The 23977-nt window shown below is 42.9% G+C and overlaps 1 protein-coding gene across 1 annotated transcript in view; it reads left to right on the forward strand.

Annotated features, from left to right (window-relative positions):
• Nucleotides 1-23977, forward strand: part of NBAS (NBAS subunit of NRZ tethering complex) — a 203367-nt gene that overhangs the window by 68514 nt on the left and 110876 nt on the right. The window contains exons 22-25 of the mRNA XM_059660511.1: nt 8486-8569; nt 12644-12797; nt 18603-18788; nt 20042-20215. Of these exons, the coding sequence (XP_059516494.1) occupies nt 8486-8569; nt 12644-12797; nt 18603-18788; nt 20042-20215 (598 nt within the window). The remainder of the gene's footprint in view (nt 1-8485; nt 8570-12643; nt 12798-18602; nt 18789-20041; nt 20216-23977) is intronic.

Genomic DNA, 23977 nt, shown 5'->3' on the forward strand with positions numbered 1-23977 from the left:
GAAATTAACATGACTGCTGGGAAGATTTGAGTGGCTTCCCCCTGTGGGCCATGGTTCTCTTTTTGCTGCAGAAGGATTTCTTAATAAAATAAGGGGTGCAGCTAGATTCTAGTTCAAGATGGGAGGTTACTTCACCATGATTGCCCGACGCCGTAGGGAGAACCTCCTCTTCATCTTTTGATGATAAACTGAAGGGAACGTCTGACATCTCTCCTAATACCTTGTTTTCTAAGTCTTGGATTTGAATAGCCAGAATCTGGAGACTTTTTCTGTTACTATAACAGCATAAAATTTGTCATAAAAGCAAAACATCAATATGCATTTTATTCAAATTCCCAGTAGGAGAAATCTGATTTAGGTGAAATTGATTTACCGTATAACTTAAATCACCAATAAAGAATTTACCTTTAAAAAGGTCAGATGACATTACTCTTGTTCTTCACAACTGAATAGTAGTAGGAGTTTACTTTTTACCATTTTCAGTTTCAAATGGATGTTTTGATATTTTACATTTCAGCGATTAAATAATTTGAACCATCTTTTCCATTGAAGTCAAATTTGACCCTAGGCAGCTCACAGTTCAGAAAGTAAATTATTGTTTGGTTGATATTTTTCTTTTTATCCTTGAAAGACAGTAGACGACAGTACCAGAGTCAATTACTCTTGCCTTAGTTTCATAGTTTTAAGGATATTGTAGAAATTTTTCTCCCATAAGAAACATAGCAGTGTTTCTTGCAAAGCAGATGTTGATTTTGAATTTCAGCTTCTTTTTGGTGAAATTTATAACTAACGATGAGTACATGTGAACTGATTTAAAACTTAAAGCATTTCTAAATTGCTTTATTATGAGTTTATTTTCTTGAAGGAACATTTTATAGAAGATGAATGAGTCCTAGAAAATTTTGTGTTATTTAATAAAAATGTAGGGAATACTTATATGCCATATAGAGACATTCTGTTACAGGAAATAGGTGGATACAAAATGAGTCAGATATGGTCCCTGTCCACAGATAAATTAGAATCTAGTAGGGAAAATCAGACAGGGTAGGTATAGATATGATACCATAAAATTAAAATGTGTCTCCTAGGAGGAATATGGAGAGGGTCAGAAATGGGAGAGATTACTTGCTGTTACAACAAAGGTCAGTCAATAAGAGGCAAGGTGTGTTCTACATCTTGGAGGTTGAGTGTGTTTCTGATGTGTGGAGGTTTGAATAGGTAAGAGTCTGAGTAAATATTTAATGTGAAGTTGTTCCATCTACTTAGTCCTCACCTAAATCATATTGTTTAGTCACAGAGTCCAAAACATATTCCCAATTACTAGTAATTTGTTAGTGGAAAATGAATTAGTATAGACGATTTCCAATAAACAATACGAATCTCTTTTTACTTATGTTTTATGTAGCCTAGTCCTGTTCATAAAGATTTTTTTTTCTTCCCTGAAATTTTTAAAAAGCAGTTTTTATTGGGCATTCTATTCCCACCATAATTTTGTTGTTGTGATGAAATATCACCACAACTGTAGCCTCGATCGTTAAATGTTATGGAAAGATTGGGGCATTGCATTCACTTTTTGGTTCTCACAGGAAACATAAAAATGTTCCTTTTCCCTTTAAAATGGAAAAGTTGATTAGTTACCTAATCAGAATTCAATTCCCATATGTGCAGTTTATTTCTGAGCTGCTCTGAGCAAAGAACAATAAATTGGTTTGTATTTTAGTCTTGGAATAAGCATTTGGCCTTCACGATGACTGTTAATAGAGAGGAATACAGAGAGTACTTTACGGAATGGGCTGTGTCGGCAGTTTCTGATCCAAGAATAACCTGGTGTTCGGATCAGGAAAGAAAGGCCTAATAGCCTCTTTCGTCTGGGCTCAGGGTCTGGGCTGGCAGTGGGATAATTGATTGGCATGTCTCCTGGCACTGTGGGCATGTTAGATCTTGACTCAATTAGCTTTTGTCTTTCTGTTTATTTAAAGCAACAACAAAATTAGGATTTAAGGCAATTTCTTTGATTAAGAAGGTACAAACAAAATTATTTCAGAGTAATTTTTATGGGGCTTGGAAAGTATGTTGATACTAATATTTGTTATGCATTTGATACCCTAAAAAGTGCTAGGAAAATGAGGTTGTACTGATTAATTCTTTTCCTGTTTCATTCCACAAACATTTCATGATTGAGTATGGAACAGGTTTTAAAAACTTACAAGTTTTATGTTTTACATATAATTCTCATCGCATGTTTATGAGAGAAGCAGAAAAGGCATTATCATCCTGCTTTAAGAGGCATTAGTGAAATATGTTCAGAGTTAATGAATTATTTAAAAATACTTTTAATTACATTATTGTGTTAGTGTGTATATAACTACTGTCAAATGTTTTACTGTGGCTTAATACAGTTTATAGTTTCTGAATTTTATTCTCCTAACAGTTGTTATTAGGTTCAGCATTATCTAGTGATTCCACATGGTACTATTTTCATAGAGATAATATTTTTCTTTCATTATATATTTTCTTCCAAAATTTAAATATCTTGACCAATAATTTGAGAACATGTGATCCTGAGGAAGATTATAACATCTTCTGAATGGTTGAACTCCCTCTGGAAATAGTCCCTATAATTCTTTTTGATCACACTATATCTTTTCCAGTCAAGATTTCATTAATATGTAAATACTTGCCTGTAACTGCAGTGAATCTTTTTATCACACTATGTTTAATTAACATATAAATAACCCTGAGAGACACTTTCCCAATTTCTGATATGGGCACGCCTGTGTGTAAATATTGAATTTATAATAAGTAAAGTGCTATTAAGAATCAAATTCATATTTTGTAGACAAAGCACATGCATTAGCTTAAGAAATGTTTTGACCTCGACGTGTACCCATTTTTTAATCCTAAAAGTTTACATACTATCTACATACACCGACTTTGGGGAGAAAATCCGTGGCGCACATAAACGTTGGGATCACAACACGATCCTGACAGATTTGATGTGCAGACGTGATAGTGTGGTCCCCTGGGAGAGCAGAGGCTTCCCCCAGAAACAGGTGTATGTCTTGGTCCTGATCCCTCCCGGCTGGGTTACTCTGGGGAAGTCACTTAGCTTCTCTGCACTTCAGTTTCTTTCCGTGTGAAATGGGAAGTTGTATCGGTGTTGTGGTGATAACCTAATCTCAGGGCCATATCCTCTGGCACAGTGCCTAGCGTGTAATTGTTCAGTGACAGCAGAGGTGAAGGTCAGAGAGGACACCAGCAGCAGCAGCAGCAGCAGCAGCAGCAGTTCTTGGTACATTTGGTGGGAATGGCATGCTATAGACACCTTTTAGTGTGGAGTGTATTCCGTCTTGCAAAGGACTGATGAGTAAACAAAATACAGAATTATACCTCCCTGATGCCACCAATGGCTTGGTTTCTCGTCTGGAGCAGCGCCCTGTTCCTAGGATCAGGCACCTGAGATTTTATATTTGTCATTCGTTGTTCAGATGAAGTTTCAAGTCTTCATTAAGTCTTCTTCTGGTTCTTAAGAGTTTTGTTGTTGTTATTTTTGAGAGTTCCGATTTTAGAATGAAAATGTCAGTGGATCTGTTCCCACTGATTGTGAAATCGTTCATTCAGAAAGTCAGTGATGAGTTTTGAGCTCATGCAGTTTACTTACCTGCTAATTTGTCATTGTAAATGGGATTTGTGGGGAGTTTGAGGGTCCAGGTCCTCGAGGGGTGTGTTTCCACTGTTGCCTCTCTCTACACATGGCAAACATCCGAGAATGCTGGTTAGTTCAGGACGTCTTATTAGTCTCTGCTCTATTTTCTAAGTAATTTATTAATTAAATTGAGTTCCGTTGGTCCAGAAGAGAACTCTAAATAATTCCTTTAGATGGTTTTTCCATCTTGGCATTCTGAGTGATAACTAACTTTTTTTTTTTAAATATATTTTATTGATTTTTTACAGAGAGGAAGGGAGAGAGAGATAGAGAGTTAGAAACATCGATGGGAGAGAAACATCGATCAGCCGCCTCCTGCACATCTCCCACTGGGGATGTGCCCGCAACCCAGGTACATGCCCTTGACCGGAATCGAACCCGGGACCTTTCAGTCCGCAGGCCGACGCTCTATCCACTGAGCCAAACCGGTTTCGGCGATAACTAACTTTTTAATTGGTTTTCCATTGAGTGAGATTTGTTCAGTGATGGTAACAACAGTGTAGGCCCAAATCATTATTTTTTTGTCCTTTATTTACTGGAACATTTTCTTCAATGCTAATAATAGGAATAAATACATCTCCACATCTTAAAACCAGTGCCTGAAAGGGGCAATTAGTAGTAACTCACTATTTAGCCTATTGTCTCCAAGGCATAGAATATGAATAAAAGAACTTTTGTATGTTTATTCTTGATAATGTTTCTTTGAAATAAAAACTTATATTTAGTGTGAGAAATAATTGGTGAAAGAATAGTTGAACATAACAGGACTTGTTATATTCATTCTTTTCCTGCTGGCAGGTAAATGTTACCTTCAAATGAAACCAGCAAAGTTTATTGTTTGGAATAAAACAATGAACAGGGTTCAGAGCTAAAGCAATCATTGTTTTGTGAAGAAATAATTTAAGTTTACTCTGTACTTTCCTTTTTAAATGGGGATGATGCATTTAAATTTTAAGACTTCCTAAGCAAAGGAGAAATAACAGAAAAAAAGAACTAAACCAGTGGTCGGTAAACTCATTAGTCAACAGAGCCAAATATCAACAGTACAACGATTGAAATTTCTTTTGAGAGTCAAATTTTTTAAACTTAAACTATATAGGTAGGTACATTATTATTAACTTAATCAGGGTACTCCTAAGGCTTAGGAAGAGCCACACTCAAGGGGCCAAAGAGCCGCATGTGGCTCGCAAGCCGCAGTTTGCCGACCACGGAACTAAACTATGTAAATGTTGTTTATAGAATTTCAGATCCCAAGTTTAAGGTTTGCAACTAACCAAGCTTTGTACAATCTTTAGAATGAAGCCGTATGTTTTCTAGGTTTTGTTTTGAACCCCAATTTCACATAACCCACCTTAGTGATAAATTTACATGACTAGTATTTTTGTTGTGAACAGAATTAATGAAAAGGTTTTCTCTGCATTTTATTAAGCATTCTATCATTCTGCCTACCGTATGAAAGAATAAGTAGCTACAATTTGGGTGTGTTTTTTTAGAAGGTAATGAGAGAACTAACCAATTATTTTGAAATGTAAAATTCAAAATAATTGTGACATTTAGGGGAATGTATATTCTGAAATATCTCTCCACCCCGAAGCATAATGACATGTTTAACTATGTAGATTGTACGCCATTACGAGTATAGCTTGCCCTTCCTTCAGTTTAGTAATCTAAATTAGGAAAGCATTCATGTTCTCATTCTCATATCTGCAGGTCCTGTGTAAATGTACCTCCTGACATGTCTGTTTCTTATGAACAAACTGTCCCCTTTCGTTGCTCTATTCAGTTTTGAATTTTTGTGATACTCATGAGATCACTAAAGAAATCTGTTATGCTGTCAACTAATTAAGTTGACACATGTTAGTTTAGACTCTGCTAAGTGCCAGGTACTGTTTTGCTGAGGATGTGGCAATAGACAAAACAAAGATGTTTTTACTTTAAACTCCTAACGTGGGTTCTAAAATAATTTGCTTTATAGCCATCCTGTAAGAAAATAAAAGAGCAGGGAGATTTTTTAAAAAATAACCATTGATGATGAAAAATAAGGTCAAGCCATATTTGGTAGTAGTTTCATTTGACTAGTAACCAACATACTGGTGTTGAGATTGGCTTTATATCTTACTTTAAATATATCCTTTCAGTATGCATGTAAATGGTCCTTATTCACAAATCAAACCTAGTGGCTCCTATGTATGGAGCAGAGGATGCTGGGAATGGGGATGGAAATGTGTTCGGGGCCAGATGACAGTCCCGTGTCCCTTCTGGAGGCAGGAGAGCGTGCTAGCTCAAAGCGCAGGCTCTGGGCCCGGCCCTGATCCTGTTGAAAGCCCAGCTCTGTCATTCATTAGCTTTACCAGGAGGGGCAAGTTAAGCTAGGCCTCAGGTTTTCTCGTAATACTATCAAGAAGGTAATATTATCTGCTACATTAGATTAGTAGGGCTAAGTGAGGTATTACGTGTTAAAACCATTGTATCCTGTCTGACCCATAGTAACAGATCAGTGAATGTTAAAGATTATTACTGTTACTGATCATCACTGATCAACTGCTAGCACTGTTATCGGTGGTGATCAGCACACTTAGAAACATTCAGTTGTGCTGTGTGCCTTGAAAGTGCAGCAGAACCACTTTATATTAACCTGGGACTCTTCAGGCCTGCCTTTCGGAGTGGGCCTCTGCTCAGAGCTTGTTTTTAATGCATGTTCTGATAAAAATGGGTGTGTTTTCTTACCCATTTCTGTTCAGTGAAGCTTAACAAAGTTTTACAACTTTCTAGTGTTTAGATACCAAGTACATACTATTTTTGCTGAGGGTTCCAGGCCATTACTAATCATTTTATTAATAACCCTTGTATCTAATGTATACTTCATATAGAAACTTCAAATCTCAACTTGTGATACATTTTTCTAAAATTCTTTTAGAAAGCATTTTGTGTAGCTTGTGGAACCATATCTGCGTTAATTAGAATTTTCCAACTTCCTCAGTTCATTGCTGTCATTTATTCTCATGTTGGAAGAGTGAACATTGCCGTCACTGGATCCAAATGTTCTTTTTTACTTTCCATTTCAGTGGTCTGTGATAAAATCGTTATTGACAAGGAAGAAAACGAAATAGTTTTTCACTTGGTGACATTCATTGTAAATAACCACCTGTGTGCTTCAGAAATTTAAAAATCTGAACTCCAGTGCCTTAAAAATATATCTGGTACAAAGTTAGCTAGGGCATTACATGCTAGCTAAAAAATGGGTAAAATACTGTGTTTTTAGAATATTGTGTGATGCATTTTGTATTGCACGTATCTAACGGGGAAGTTAGAATTTGGGTAATTTGCTCCAGTAATAATACTGCAGGGGGTGCTGCCCAGCACTGCCCACTCCCAGGCGTCCGCCTTCCGCTCTAAAACCCTCCAGGGGTCTCTTGCCACCTTTTACATGAGGCCTATCTCTTCATCAACGTAATTTTCAAACATTTACGAACTGTTTTTTGTGCAAGGCATGACTTACAACTTAATAGGACAAGAGAGTACAAAACATAACCTAATAATACACAGAAGTGCGATTCTTTCTCTGGGGCTATGGTCAATTTTAGGAAAATGCTACTGTTGGTCTTCAGAAATATGACAGGGAATGTCTTCATGAACTGTGAGAGTAGGCAGTTGAAATTTGATTTTGCATTTTTGTGTTTTTTCTTAATTCAGAATGTTTCTGTTGTTTTCATGGATTCTTGGGTTGTGATAGCTAAGAGGGACCTTAGAGATCATGTTTGGAGGCTTCATTTCAGGGGGCCACATGCCGAAGGCTGCACAGCTATCAAAGGCAGGTGCTTCTGTTTGCCGGGCCTTGGGCCTTCCAGCACGTCTGTTTTACCTCACTTTCCCTTTCTGACTTAGTCTCTGGTTTTTGGTCTCCTACATTATTTTTTAATTATGAATGTATTTGAACAGCTTATTCTTTTTATTGCTTTTATTGGTGTTATTGGTTAACAAAATTATACAGGTTTCAGGTGCACGATTCCACACACATTATCTGTACACACGGTATCGTGTGTTCATTATCCCATCAGGCCTTTGCCACTTTAGGTTCTCCTGTTCGCTTTTAATGATATTTGCAATCTGCAAAATCATTTCCTTACTCTTGCTATTTCCTATCTATATCTATGCTGTCCAATACGGTAGCCATTAGTCACATTAAAATTAATTAAAATGAAAATTCTCTTTTAGTATCAGTAGCCACATTTGCAGTGCTCTATACATTTACTTGTAGCTAGTGGTTCCTTCTTATGATCACAAGAAGTTAGGTAATTTTTGAGGGCAAGGGACCATTTATGTTGCTATTAAGAACATAAAATACGGGCTCCTGATAAGTGTTTTAGTGTGAACGAACTCATACCCATACCATCGTTTAGTTCCTTGCCAAATGTTGTTTTTAATTTTATTTGTTTTTTATGTTTTATTACAGATGCCCCCCCATTATCCCCTCGTTGTCCTTGTCCACCCCTCTCCCTCCCCATCCCAGGCCTTCACTGAACTATTGTCTGTGTCCTTGTCGGATGTTTTTGTTTTGTTTTTCTTTTCTTGTTGAACCACTTTATGATAGAAGAGAGATCTGTGGTTTGGTATCTCCATTTCCATTGTATCTAATACGTATCACGCACCACGTAACATGCCATAAGCAGGAATCTTGGAGATGAAAGGTTATAGAGATCTTTGCCACGTGTTCCTTGTGTAGCCAGTCATTGTGGTAACGTGTCATTTAAGTTCTTATGTGTTGTTTTTTAATTTAAGTTATAGCGGTGACTCCTTGCTGATCATTCCTTGGCATGAACGGAAACACCGAGATAAAGACTGGTGCGAGGAGGCGGCGTGCAGGTAAGAGCGGGCCGGCCCAGGGCTTCCTCTCTCCGGGGGCGGACGGGTAGGCGCCCCTGGGAACGGGCTGTGCTCAGTGACCACTTACTTGATGGGGGTCCCTGACTGACAGAGTTTGAGTGAACTTGAAAAAAAACCCAAAAGCTCAACGACTCAGTTAGCATTATTTTAATGGAAAAACATGAAAGGCTACAAAGGAATCGCTCTCACAGTGGTTCGCACACACAGTCGATTCATTCTGGGAGTTCACTTTCAGTCTTTGACATATACCGCCATTGTCATCGTTGTTAATATGCTCTGCATGCGGATTTGTTCTTCATTCAGTTTTGTTTTTCATTTTTATAAGCTTTAACCCTGGAAAGCCTCAGAGAGTGGAGGCATCAGGTACTGCAGAAGGGGGTGGGAGAGGGGGTGGGGCTGAGGGGCCGCACGAGGTGTGTTTGGACCCCTTCATCCCCACTCCTCGGAGTCCTGTCAATACTCCGTCACCCGCTCTCCGCCATGTTCTCCCGATGCGAGAGCAGAGCTGTAGTTTGGGAGCCAGGCAATGAGCCAGAGGACCCAGCACTAGGCACTGGGCACAGCCTGGGGTGGGGCGGACAATGTGGGCACGGGGTGAAAGTTTCTGTACTGAATGTTGAAGCTGTTTAAAAACCCATAGTCCTCGGCTCCCTTTCCTTGGTATTCTGCTCACCAGAGCAGCTATTTTCAGTTCTTTTAGAAGATTATTCTGGCATTTCCTCCATATCGCTGAATAGCAACGGCACAGCTATTTCTGGACTTTTTAGTTCTGGCTATTACTGCGGACCTCCTCAGATGAGAAATTATGGCTTAGTTTATTTTTACTCCTTGTACCCTTTCTTCCCTGAGTGTTTACATCCCCTCCCCTTAGAAAATCTTTTCCTGTCGCTTCAGTGGAGTGTCAGGAGAACGTGGAGCTTACTGCCTGGTATTTTCCAGCCACACTTAATAGAAGTCTTTACTTACCAGTTGTACTGAGAGTTTAAAGGGACGGAATCATGGAAAACGGTGGAGGGTTGATGCCAGTGGCCGTGGTTGTAGGGAAAGGTGTGCCGACTTGTTGCCCACAGTTCTCTCAGCGTGCGATGGGCTTCCTGACAGAGCCGCGCTGACCCAGCACCTGCCTATTCACCCGGTCCTTCCAGACCCCGAGCTTGTGCCTTCTGACAAGTAGATAAATCGCGTGAAAGTATTTCTTCTCAGACCAGGCATGGCAAGCTACAGTGGGAGTAAAACTTGCTGCGCTGGAACTCCCAAAACTATAAAAATGAAAAGCCAGGAAAAACTTGACCGAGGAAAGGTGCTTTTGAAGACAATAGAGAGTTTCAGTGGGACAGGTCACCTCCCGTTGCCCAGTCATTTAGTGAGTGCCTGCCCACTGGTAGATTCAAGGATACTGAGGGGGGGCCAGGCACAGGACTGGCCTCTGCAGGATGCAGCAGGGGGAGGGTGCTCACACAGGATACAGCAGGGGAATGATGCTCACACAGGATGCAGCAGGGGAAGGGTGCTCACACAGGATGCAGCAGGGGAAGGGTGCTCACACAGGATACAGCAGGGGAATGATGCTCACACAGGATGCAGCAGGGGAAGGGTGCTCACACAGGATGCAGCAGGGGAAGGGTGCTCACAGAGGATGCAGCAGGGGGAGGGTGCTCACACAGGATGCAGCAGGGGGAGGGTGCTCACAGGATGCAGCAGGGGGAGGGTGCTCACACAGGATACAGCAGGGGGAGGGTGCTCACACAGGATGCAGCAGGGGGAGGGTGCACACAGGATGCAGCAGGGGGAGGGTGCTCACACAGGATACAGCAGGGGAATGATGCTCACACAGGATGCAGCAGGGGAAGGGTGCTCACACAGGATGCAGCAGGGGAAGGGTGCTCACACAGGATACAGCAGGGGAATGATGCTCACACAGGATGCAGCAGGGGAAGGGTGCTCACACAGGATGCAGCAGGGGAAGGGTGCTCACAGAGGATGCAGCAGGGGGAGGGTGCTCACACAGGATGCAGCAGGGGGAGGGTGCTCACAGGATGCAGCAGGGGGAGGGTGCTCACACAGGATACAGCAGGGGGAGGGTGCTCACACAGGATGCAGCAGGGGGAGGGTGCACACAGGATGCTGCAGGGGGAGGGTGCTCACACAGGATGCAGCAGGGGGAGGGTGCTCACACAGGATACAGCAGGGGGAGGGTGCTCACACAGGATGCAGCAGGGGGAGGGTGCACACAGGATGCAGCAGGGGGAGGGTGCTCACACAGGATGCAGCAGGGGGAGGGTGCTCACACAGGATGCAGCAGGGGGTGGGTGCTCACACAGGATGCAGCAGGGGAAGTGTGCTGCTGTGTAGGCACCAGTGTCATGCGTGGAGGAAAGGCCGGGCGTAGGGGCATGGGGTTGGGACACGTGTTTCAGTCTTGGACTCAGTTTCAATCTTGCGGCATTTGAAGGCCCTGCAAATATCTGCAGAGCACCTGGGAAGCGTTTGCGGCTTCTAAGGGAAGTTCGGGTTAGGGGTAAAAGTATGGCAGTGACGATGTCTGTGCTAATTTGTATTTTATAGTTGAAGGGGGAACCCAGAGAGAGTATAGAATGAGAAGAGAGCGGCACGAAGTGTTTGGAAGAACAGCTATTTAATGGTGGAGGGTATTCTAATCCAGAGGAATGAAAAGAGCAGCCGGGAAGAGGAGAGAGATCAGACCCATAGCGGAGTGGAAGGAGAGAAGCATGTGAGTGGAAGGAGAAAGTGGGTGGAGTCTATGAAATGGTCAAAAGGAAGGACTGAAAAATATATCAAAGGCGCTCCAGGTGCTTGCGGGGATGTGTGCTGCTGCAGTGGGAGGATTGCGGAGGGCGCCATGTGACGTTTCCACTGTGGGGAAAATCCCTGGTCAGAATGCTAATGGCAGTTGTGAGCCTAGGGGAGTAAATGGCTACCAGTTACAAGCCTTAGAGGTTGTCTAAGGCATGTGGATACGAAGTCCAAACATCTATGGGCTTTGTGTCTGGGCAGATATTACAGCTACTAATCTTTCCGATAAAATAATACCCATAAATCAGAATTAGGCACCTGCCTGGGGGCCAGCTGGTGTTCTCCTTGGACTTTATATTATTTAGACTATTCTTGTATAGTATTATTCCCATTTTTATCTGAATTAAGCGAATCTCAGACTAATTTTCACTTACGAATTTAGACAAGGTTTCACGGCTTTTCATGATGGAATTATGCTTCATCTTCAGTTCTGACTCCAAGCCTGCCGCCGCCTTATAATAGTAACAATTAGAGCGCCTGTCATGTATTGCCAGCCTGCTGTAGATGGATGGATGTCCCTAATGGAATGCAGCGTTTTCCCGTTTGTCTCCCTGAGATATCTTAGTTTAAGCGAAAGTTCCTCCTTTGTAGTCCTTAACCCTGGAAGGCCAGGGTCATCCTCATACAAGCTTGTAGTCTGTGACCTTGGTGATGCTCTTTCAGTGAACAGTCCTCTAGCCGCTTCTCTTTCCCTCCTGATGGCGAGGGGTGTAGAGTGATGGCATATTTGCAAATGCCAGTGTAGTACTATGTTGTTGACACCTACACAAGGCATATTATCATCTAAGGTATATTTCCTTTTATTTTTATGGAAAACAAGCATTTCTTAATTTCTGTTTGCATCAAAATCACCTGGAGGTTTTCCCCCAAACAGGTGATCTTGGTTTGGCAGCCCTGCGGCAGGCACCTAGCCGTGCGCGTTTTGTGAAAGCATCCCGTGGTGACTTTCATTTTGCTAATACTTGTTTGACTGATTTGGGGCGTAGTTGTTTTGATTTATTGTCCATTCTGATTTTTTTAATTTGGGAAAACTAGTAGGAAAATAAATTAAGCACCTCCCAAAATGCCCCACTTATCTTGTACGTGTGCACATACATATAGGAAAACACGTGTGCATGCGCGCGCGCGCGCGCACATACATACACACATATTTCCTGTTTCTGTAACCGAGCCTACTCCCAAATGATAATCTTTCCCAGCATTCCAATCAGTTACTAATTGTTCCTTTTTGCTTTATAGAATGGTTGTTGAGCCGAGCCTCCAAGACGAGAGTGAATTCTTGTACGCTGCTCAGCCTGCGTTACTGAGGTTCAAGACCACCCAGCTTGCAGTAGAGAGCGTGATGGACTGGTACCAGACCCGAGCAGAGGAGATAGAGCATCATGCTGGACAGGTGAGGGGCGGTGGCAGCTGCCTCTTAGAGGTGCCAGCAGCTGCGTTGGGTCCCGAGGGCTCAGTGCGCGGAGTGGCTGCCAACAGTGGTGCCAGGGTCGTGTGCATAGTTTGCGAGAGTTGAATGAACATTTCTTACCACTTTGGTTCATTTATTATTTGTCTAGAAAGTTTCTGTGGCTTTTTGGAAATTATTAAAGAGCAAACACATGCAAGAAAAGTTGTTCAAAATCTTTCTTTAAAATGTAAGCTGTGAAATATGGCACATACTGTTCGAGATTTTCCATGTATTTTTAGTAGGTTTAATACCATATTAATTAAAAAGATTGTATCAGCCTAGAAATGCTTGACAGTCCCCTGTCACATTGCAGTAACACAGTGAATCGTAATGTTGCTTCTCCGAAACCCTGCTGGAGGCTCTGTCCTAATGTTTTCCTTAACCAGCCTCCGTTCCCATGTGCCGTCTTACTGACATGCATGGCACTGCCTTAGAGAAAGGTGTGGAAGAGAGAGGGAGGGGACTCTACACTCGCAGACATCCACCTGCTAATCTCGTCTCTTCCACCAACGCACCTCGTGACTCTGGACCTGCTACCGACCTTTTTTAGGACCTTAATTTTTTTATGGGTTAGTTCTTATACCAGAGTCAGTGAGAACAGAGGCAATAAACGGGAGGGAACATTTCAAATTTTGCTAGTTGAGTGATCTGCTAATGTAAGCAACAGTTGTCTTCATCTCAGAGGGCAGAAGTCAGCGATTTGGAGCAAGGAGTGGCAGATGCACTTAGGAATCTCATTCGGGGTCGGGCCAGTGGGTGTCTTTTTTTTTCACGTGCAGTCTTAGCATTGGACCATCCATCCTACCATCCGTTTTCCATCTCATGGGAAGGGTGACTTCAGGGGGTCTGACTTCTATACTGTGGGAGGGAATGCGTACCCCCTGTGTTTAATTTCTGTGCACTGTCTCTGGCCTGGCCCTATGTCTCCATTTGATAGCCTGGAGTTTCTGCTTAATCTGATTCCCGTTTTTATTATTCATAGAATTGAAGATGATTTATTTGCAGGAGCTGATGGGAATGTAGGGGATGGCCAAGAATACTTATGATATCTGAGTTTTTGAAGATGACTGCGGACCACAGTAGAAACTGTTTAGAATCGCAGGCTGCTGTAAGGAAGAGAGTCCCTGGAGATGGTCTGGTCTGATTTTCTGGGTGGTAGTAGGTAAACTAAGGCTCACAGATAGGACAGCGAGCAGCTAGCTCAGGGGTTGCAGTGACGGAGCCAGGTCTCTGTGATAGTTCTCTTAAAGCCCACATGCAAATGAGCAAGTGCACAAACTTAGAGCAAGAGGAAGTAATTAAAAAGTGGGCTCAGTAGTAAACATTTTGTAAGACATTATCCTGATGAGAAAATCATAAACATATCTTATTAGTAGAAAACTTCCAAAAAATTAATATAATATGACTTTGTGGCAATATATAAGGTAAGTAAAATACGTAAATGCTGGGTCATGACTGTGCTGGAAGTGTAGTTGGTGAGAAGTCACCTTGAATGAGAGGGTGGGAGCTGTGATTCAGGTGTTGTATTGTTTGAGTTAAATACCACAGATTGCCGTCTGGGATGTGAACAGCTCATGGTAAGCTTTTTAACAAAACAAAGTAATATCCTCACTTGATTATATAGTAGCTGCATTCCAGGACATTCTGTGTAATTTAACCCATACAAAAAAAGACTTGTGTAAATATTAAATGAAGTCGAGGTCTGATCCTTGTAAGTAGGTTTTGCAGAACACCTGAAAGGTAGGCAGGACTCAGGACAAGGTGGTTACGTGGGCTGCCTTGCACGTTGTGGGGCGTCTGGCCTCGCTGGCTCCCACCCACCAATTCTTGTGACAGACAGAAACGCCCCCTCAGAGTTTCCGGGTGCCTCTGGTGGACCCTTCTGCTTCCATTGGGGACACATCTGGAAATGACCAGTTCATATTGGTCAGATTAGGCAAAGGCATTTTAGTTTGCTAATGCAGGAGAAACCCATTTGGTAATAACTGGTGGAGAAAGCTCTCAGGTGAGCCGGTGAGGCACATGTTTGTCCAAGTGAATGTGTAACTCGTATCTAGACATCTTTTCCGGACCCGCGGGCATCACCTAGTGCCCAGGACGTGCCTGGCGTTTACCTCTTGTCTGTGTCACAAGGAAAAGGATTCCCTGTGGACCAGTTCTGTCCGAGCACTTGGTGGTTTCTTAGCTGAACCAGCGAGAGCTTTTTGAGAGTAAGGAGGAAGGCGGTGTGAGTGTACTGATACGTACATTTAAATAACTGATTTCTCGGTAGCTCTGTTATTTGAACTGGGAATGAGAATGAAAAACTTCTCGTGTCTAAAAAGTGCTGGACAGCCACCTTGTGCATTTCAAAAGATCAGTAATGGCTTCTCAGTTTGTAGTTTTTAAATATTTCGTAACCCAAATTTCAGTCATTATTCAGGATTTTAAAAAAATAGCAGTAATGCAAAGAGAAAAAGGGCCACACTGAAAAGTGGAATAAATTGTCATTTTTATACTTATCTATATTCTTATTTATTTGTTTATTTTATTAGTAATTTATTTATTTAATTTTTAAAAAATATATTTTATTGACTTTTTACAGAGAGGAAGGGAGAGGGATAGAGAGTTAGAAACATCGATGAGAGAGAAACATCGATCAGCTGCCTCCTGCACACCTCCCACTGGGGATGTGCCCGCAACCAAGGTACCTGCCCTTGACCGGAATTGAACCTGGGACCTTTCAGTCCCCAGGCTGACACTCTATCCACTAAGCCAAACTGGTTAGTAGTACTTTATTTTTTTAAGAGAAGTTTTTAGGTTTATAGAAGAATTGAGTAGAAAGGACAGAGTTCCCTTTCTTACCCCCAACCAGTCATTAACATCTCAAGTTTGAGTGCTGCGTCTGTTACAGTTGATGAACCAAGATGTTCTTTAGCAGGTGAAGGGGCAGTGAACATCAGTGCAGCCACACAGTGGATGTTCCTCAGCACTGAAAGGAAAGGAGCTATCGAGTCAAGAGCAGGCATGGAGGAGCCTTAAGTGCATGGAGTGATTTATTTAGCTGCCTTTGAGTCTCTCATCTCTTTCATTTATTTAAAAACATTTCTAATGGAGGTGTTGTTCTTCAGCTTCATTTCATGGGTTGGCGTTTCATGTGGCTTATGCTACAATCAAAGTGATATCTAGCATAGTTTCATCTTTTTCATTTTAAAAATTTAATTGATATGGGACTTCTTTTTCCTCAGTGCCTGCAAATACCTTTAGCAAAATATTTTTGTTGGCTTAGAATAATGTATCTCATGGTAAAATTTGTCCAGGGAGGGCTTGGGGTTTGTGCTATAATTCTTTGAGTGGCATGAGCGTCTACTTTCCTATGAGGTGTCAGTTATTTGATTCTAAAACACTTTTACTTCAGTAAGTATTGGGAAAGCAACAGTTTCAAGGTTGATATGAAAAAGATGAGTACGGATCACAAAATTGGTGAGTGTATTACATCGCTAATGTGCGTATGAGTTAAGTTTTATGCATCAAGTTTTCTTGTTTTCTGAAAGCACACCTGAGATAGAGATAGTGTTTTTAATTGGTAAACAGGTAGATGGGTCCTTTCAGACAGGACTTGAGTTTTCATTTTTAGACATCGGGTGAAAACGTGATCTGTCAAAGCATTACCGGGTCACTCTCGTTGTGCCTCAAACCTCCCTACTCTGGTTCCCTCTCATGTTTATTCCACTCTTTCCAACTGAACATGCATTTCTTCTTTCTTTCGCTTTATCTTCACCTGTTGATCCTGGGTCTCTGAGGGCTGTGGGTGGATCTGTAACATGCTACTCCCTCTCCCCTTCTCTCCTCACCCCCACCACCTTCTCCGCAGTGAATCGCTTGTATCATTGGGAAACTGGAGAGCCTCTTGCATTATTCCTACTCTTTCCAGCCTTTCCCTGAAGGCGTGGTCTCTTCCTGCCTTCCAGCTGCTTGCTTTCCCTGTGCTCTGGACCCCACTCCCACCTGCTCAGCCATCTGGTCTCTCTTCTGTATCTTCACCCGTCCTCACCTGTGTCTGTTGCCCGGCCCCCCCACCTTTGACGTAAAGTTCAACTCGGTGCTATTTTATGCGTGCAGAACCATCGATCCCCATTCCCAGCTCAGCTTAGCTGACTCCTTTCTGTCACAGCCCAGCTAGTCGCTGCTCTCTGGAGTCACTTGCTCAGTGTCTGGCGACTCTTCGTTTCCTGGAGTCTGGCTGCTCCCACCCCTCGACTGAAGCCGCATCATCCCAGCTCCCGTGGCCTCTCAGTGCCTGGGCTCCTGCCTTTGCTGTCTAACAGACTGGCCTTTCCTTCCTGCTTCCTCCCTCCTGCAGTCTCTCCTACCGAGGCTCCTGGGATCCCCTGTCCCTTCTTGTCTTGTCTTTGTCTTGGCCATTCCTGTTAGTCTCCTCCACGTGGCTCCTGTTCTTTGGTTTGTCCCTTAAAGATTGCTGTTCCTCGGGTGCTGCGCTTGCCACTAGTAGCGAGTCTTCTAGTGCTCGTAGCTGCCGTTCTCCCAGCGTCAGGCCTGTTCACCCCCAGTTCATCGTTCCATACGTACTTCCTCAGGATCGCTCCGAAGTGTAAGTCTATGACACGCCGCAGTCGGAAGTCCGTTGGTAGAATTGCATTCCAGGAAACTGCAAATTCCTTAGCTCTGCAAACAGTGTCCTTCGTCATCTGGCCCCTCCCTGTCTCCAGCCACATTTCTCCTGCTTCACCTCACACCCCTTTCCAGTTGTAGGGAACTAATTGTGCTTTTGAACAGATTGCGCATCTGTGCCTTCCGCTGCTCTCTTGCCCTTCTCCCTCCTTCACCTGCTAACCCCACTGATTCGCTAAAGCTCTGGGAGACTTGGCCACACTCTCAGGGGGGCTCCGGGCCCTCTTTTTTGAGATCATACTCACCCACATACCTCCCTCCCTCCACTTCAGGCATTGTTTTACTGGTTGTGTTCCCTGTGAGATGGAGAGATCTTGGAAGGAGAGACCTCTCTCATTCAGCTTTATAGTCCTAACTCACACAGTGGTGCTTAGCTCATAGTAGGTCCTCACTAAATACCTGTTAGTCTGGGAGTGGGAGTAATAAGGAGTAGTAAGAGGCACTATAGGTGTAGGCCACCTTAGAAATTTGCCATCAATCAAAATCTGTCATTTTGTAAATCGTGTCAAATGATAGAGTCAAATTGCTGTCTACTGAGCATCTGTAGGAAAATCATTCTTCATTTTGTCTAGGAGGAGTCTGCATATTTGAATTAAGGCAGAGAAAATATAGATTGAATGGAAGTGCCATATGGAAGGCACTGGAAAAGGCTGGGTACTGGAGAGGAATATGAAAGCAAAACAGTATTTTTAGAGCAGAATGTTACAGTGAAAATAAGATTAATTTGGTATTATCACTAACTAGCTATGATTTCCCCCTGCCTGTTAATGTTGTCAGTTAAACAGATATTTGTAAAACTACCCTGTAAACTATAATGGTCTATGGATTTAAGATGGTTGTCTTTCTCTTACCATCTTTATCTGCAGAATTTCTTGCTGACTGCATGATTCTTTTGAAACTGTATGATTGTGATATATTTGATAAGTAACTCTAAAGTTTTGTACTAAAAATGTATAATATTGTTGATGTGATTTTGTGTAAATTGGTTACAAGAATTAGCTTCTATGCAGAAGGCTTTTGCTGGAGGACATATGGCAAAGCCTAGCGCTCAGGCTTACTGCTGCCTTTCCGCTTTAGGTTGACTGTGCATTGTCCCTTGTTCGGCTGGGGATGGAGCGGAACCTCCCTGGCCTGCTGGCCCTGTGTGATGATTTGGTTACTCTGGAAGCGCTTGTCTACGAAGCCGGCTGTGACTTAACCCTGACCTTGAAGGAGCTCCAGCAGATGGAAGACATTGAAAAGCTACGGTTACTGATGAATAGTGTAGGTGTAATTTTAACTCCTGTTTTAAGTATTCCTTGTATACTTTAATGTGTGTCTCAGAGCCAAAGCGGAAATGTCCTCCAAACCCGAGAACTTAGTAAATTAAGGACGGGTTCTTGACTTTCTAAAACTGTTTTCAGTTTGATGGGTGAGTTACTGAAGGCCTCCAACACTCTTCTGGTTGTTTTGTATCCTGCCGCCCTTTATTCATACGCATCCATATGTAACCACCCCGCCTCACCCCATTCCAGCAAGGCATATTTCTAAACTAGCTCTCATTCTAGTATTCATGATTCTAATCCTCCACCGTGTTGAAAGACACAGCTACGTATTTATTTCAAGATCTGAAAAAAAGATTACTGGAGGACAGAGGGCTGGGTGTGTGTGTGAAGGAAACATCTTGACTTCAGGGTTAGTATGTTTAGGAGAATTTGCCTGTTTTCTTAGATTTTTTGGGGGGGTCATCCTGGGGAGAAGATACATTCCTAAAGTTAGGAATTGGTTTCTGCTCAGCCCACCGAGTAGAGAGATACCTGCGACTCAAGATTGATGGGGCTGAGGAAGTATTCACTGCTTTTCCTGTCTCTGCTCTTGGGTGGCTGGTGTGAATGGGCCAGGCCATCATGGTCCCAGCCACCCGATAGCTTCCCTTTCCCCCTGACTCTTTTTTTCTCTCCTGTGCTTTCTCTCCATCTTCCTTTCTCTCTCTCATCCCTCTCTCTCGTCATCTTTCTCCCTCTTACCAATCCCCCTTTTGCCTTTCCCCCTACCCCTACCTCCCTTTTTTCTAATTATTAATTTCTTTTCTGGGTCTGTACACCTGTCTCTGGCTCTCGCTTCTTTATTACACACTTCTGTTGGTCTGTGGTGTCTCTCTGACAATATACCTGCCCCCCACACATACACACACTTGTGGGGTAGAACGTGTCTTCGCTCTGGGAACCTCCTGACTCAGCGCTGGCCTGTGCAGGGCGGGAGGGGGGGAGGGGGAGTGCGTAGGGACCCAGAGGGCGCTGGTGCCAAGGGGACAGGCTGCAGGCTGGAGCCGCTCTTAGCTCCCCGACCCCAGGAAGAGGTGGTTCTTCTACCTCCCAGGCCCCAGGCTGCAGGGCGAACCGGAGTGTCTGTTTTGGGGCGCGCTGGGCTTCCTCTGTTGACTCAGTATGATCATCGGGGACTTCTGGAGCGTTAGTCTGGAATAAGCAGGTGTTTAATGTAATTCAGTGCGGGCTTATTTTTCATTGCATCTTCAGTGTTCCGAGGACAAGTACGTGACAGGTGCCTACCAGTGGATGGTCCCGTTCCTCCACCGCTGTGAGAAGCAGGCCCCGGGCGCGGCGCAGGAGCTGCTGAAGGAGTACTTGGTAACGTCAGCCAAAGGGGACCTGAGACTTCCCCTGAAGATATTTCAGCATTCCAAGCCAGACGTAAGTAGAAACTCTAACGTCGGAGAAATCTCTGCACTGCTTCCTCTGTAGAGTTAGGTTTTGTTTATTAAATTTTAATAATAGGCTTTGCAAGTAATTTCCCTTTCAACAGAAAAGGAAATGGTTGTCATTTAATTCTTTAAACATGTTTCAATAGTTCGGTCCAGAATTGTTTTGGAATTCCGTAAAATTATGTTTATTTTAACTGGTTTACTCCCATGTTTACTGACAGTTATGTTTTGGAACTGGCAACACCAAAAAGACTAACACGTGATAGGCATTGAACTCTATTGGCAGGTGCGTTGACAGTGTAAACTCATTTAATCCTTATAGCGATCCTGTGAGGTAGCTGTTTTCATTGTTACATCGCGGGAAAAGAGAACCGTGGGCTAGAGAGGCTGTGTAATTGCCCGGCCCCATAGTAAGGAGTGGGGCCTGGCTTCAGACATTCTAATCTCACAGTCCCGTTCTTAGCCACGTGCTTCCTGCCCGTGAGGGCCTTCAAGTATTTAGGGAAATCTTTGGGGTCTCATAAGGAGATCTTGTCATTATTCTTAATAACTCTGTTTGCTTAGGATTGCTGATTGATATCTCTGTATGTCCACCGGGCTCAAGCAGTTGTTGAGGTTTTGGGGGTAAGCCATTTGGTTAAGGGCAGCATACTCCTCCAAAGCAAACCATCTCTTAATTTAGCCAGAGATGAGATGTGCTGGTTCAGAAGGCAGGGCTCCCTTTCCTGGGAGGGACTCAGGCGGTGGCCCTGTCACGTGGGGCACAGATTTTGTAGTGAGATTCAAGCTTTAGATAGGGATTCAAGCAGAAGTCATTCAGGCCCCTCCCACCCTACGTTCTAATGGGGGCACTTCCTTGTGCTAGCCTTTGTTACAACCTGAAGTCCTCCAGGGCATGTGGTCATAACCATAGAGTTAAGATGAAAAGGAAAGCATTGCTTATTAATTAGCATGTTCTTTGGTTTCTGGAAGCTCGTCTGTCATTGGCTGTTTGAAAGTTCCCATCTCCTCATATGCAGCTATGACTTAGTATTCGGATTTTAAATCTGGGGAGCTTCCCTGGGAGCCGGGTGGGCTGCTGACGCCCAAGAGATACTGTGAGAGCAGGATGGATCGGGTATGAATGTTTTATGAAGAAGAAAGAATGACTTTAAATTCTTGTCAGTAATCTTGCGTGTGATACTTCTTCCTCACAGAATCTTATAAATCCTTTGTGTATAGTCAGTTTTTTGTTGTTTTACTTGGCAATTTAGCATGTGCCTTTTGAATAAAACATAGAGCCCTTTGAAATATGTAAGCAGCGCAGGAGAGAACAATGGTGTTGCTGGGCTTTTCTCTCCGGCCCCAGCTTCTCTTGCTCCAGTGTTATCTTTCTACCACACACATTGGACCACGTGACCGTCAACAGAGAGCTTCCAGGGGCTGCCATTGCCTGCAGGGTAAATACTCATCTCTCTCGGGTGGCCTGGAAGGTTCTTTGCGGTCTGCTCTTGTCTGCCTCCTCAGCCTCACTTCCCTCCATGGGTGCACTAGGCCATGGCTCCGAACGTCTCCCATCGTCACCCTGCCGTGCTCTGTCAGGCCTCTGTGTTCTCATGGGCTCTTCCTTCTGCTTGGTGTAGTCAGCCCCCTTTCCTGCACTTACACAGCACTGCCTCCCCCCGGGCCCTGCTCTCCCAGATCCCCTCTCCAGTGAACCCTCTGGGCCTTACCCGGAGGGCTTGTTCCTGCCTCTGTAATAGCTTGTCTCATGCTGTGGTGCAATGATGTGTCCACACCCTTGTCTCTCTCTCCCTTTGTCTCCTGTGTACATTCTCTATGTCTTACGTGTTTATTACAAGGGGCTAACATGTTGCCCTGTAGAGAGCAAACGCTTGGTAAATGTTGGCAGGGCAGATGGATGAATGAATGATGCGTGCATGAAATCGGGTCTTATTTTTCTGCTAGAGTGACTTGATTACATTGCTTTTTATTATACTGGATTGTTTACAAAAAGAGCGTATCTGGGATCTGCCATGAGTCATGCAGAGTAGATTTAGTAATGTGGCAGGAACAACGATTTTTTGTATTCGACAGTTTAGGCTAAGTTATGCTGAATTAACAAATGAGCTCAAAATCTTAGTAGCTTATAACAGCAAGTATTCATTTCTCTCAGGTGTCATGTAGGCTGTTGATGGGCGTCTGCCGTGTCCCAGGTCTTATTCGTTCTGGGACATCGGTTGAAAGAACAGCCCCCTTCTCTAGTTTGTGGCACAAGAAAAAGGGCAAAGTAAACCACACAGCGGCTCTTCAAGTTTTAGCTCAGAGTGGCTCAGGTTACTCCTCTCACACGCCACAGGCCAGAGGCAGCACATGGCTGAGCCTGCTGTTACTGGAACAGGGAAGAGTAATCCTCTCTTAGGGAGTCGGGCGTGTGTAATTGGCAACTAGAATACAAGCACATTTGTCATCTTTACATTCTCACATGCCTCAAACTTTTCTTCTCTTTTACAGCATCCTAAATCACTCCTCTCTGGTTTCTCTTCGCTTGATCTGCCTTTGGAAAGAGAACCTGCCTAGAGAAGATTTAGGAATAAAATATTCTTTGTGCTCATACTGTCCTGTGTCTTCTATACTAGTATACTTTGAATGCCCTAGTGCATCAGGCTATGTGCATTTTTAAAATTTTAATTTTCTAATTTATTATATACCATCCCAGGTATATAATAGATTAGAATTTGGGGAATAGGGGATCTGTAATACGTGTTTGGCAATTTATCCAGTCATTCTGAAGGAATGCTAGGATTAGGACAGTGATGGCGAACCTGTGACATGCTTGTCAGAGGTGACATGCGAATTCATTTTTTTGGTTGATTTTTCTTTGTTAAATGGCATTTAAATATATAAAATAAATATCAAAAATATAAGTCTTTGTTTTACTATGGTTGCAAATATCAAAAAATTTCTATATGTGACACAGCACCAGAGTTAAGTTAGTGTTTTTCAAAATGCTGACACGCCGAGCTCAAAAGGTTCACCATCACTGGGTTAGGAACAGCTGTTTTAATTGGGAATTCACTGTATATGATAGTTTCTTAGGTGCAAGATTTTAGTTCTTTCTGATTAAATAATTCAATGGGAAATTTTAGTTTTAAAATTATTTCTAACTTAATGCTTATCTATATATATATAAAAGGCTAATATGCAAAGTGTCCCCTCGGGAGTTTGACTGGGAGACTGGGAGTTCGATAGCTCGCTGTGATCACCAAGAGGCGGTGCAGAGCGAAGGAAGGCTCTGGCTGGCAGCCAGCAGCTGGCAGCTGGGGAAGGAAGGCCCCAGGGACCCTACATGTGCATGAATTTCGTGCACCAGGCCTCCAGTTGTAGAATATTTAGAAAACCTAGAAAAACATAAAGATGGAAATATATTTTTTGGCAATATTATTGATGAGATAATCTGAAATCAGAAAAAGTTAGCTATTTTAATTAACTTTTAATAATACTTTTATTATTGCTGCCTGTCCCTATTTTACCAGTTTGTCACTTTGAAACCTTGGACAACTTTTTGATGCCACATTAATGTTATATTTTTTTTCTTAACACCTTGAAGAAAGGTATATAAAGGCTTTAACCCAACTACTTTAAAAAAATCTTTATTTCTCAGTTAACCTTGAATGTTTCTTTTCTCCATCCATTGATGTGATTTTTCTATGGAGAAAATGCCTTTGTTCGACAGTTTCCCTCCATCACTTTCCTATCTGTTTAGTGTTTC

The sequence above is a fragment of the Myotis daubentonii genome, chromosome 12, assembly GCF_963259705.1.
Source record: "Myotis daubentonii chromosome 12, mMyoDau2.1, whole genome shotgun sequence".
NCBI lineage: Eukaryota > Metazoa > Chordata > Mammalia > Chiroptera > Vespertilionidae > Myotis > Myotis daubentonii.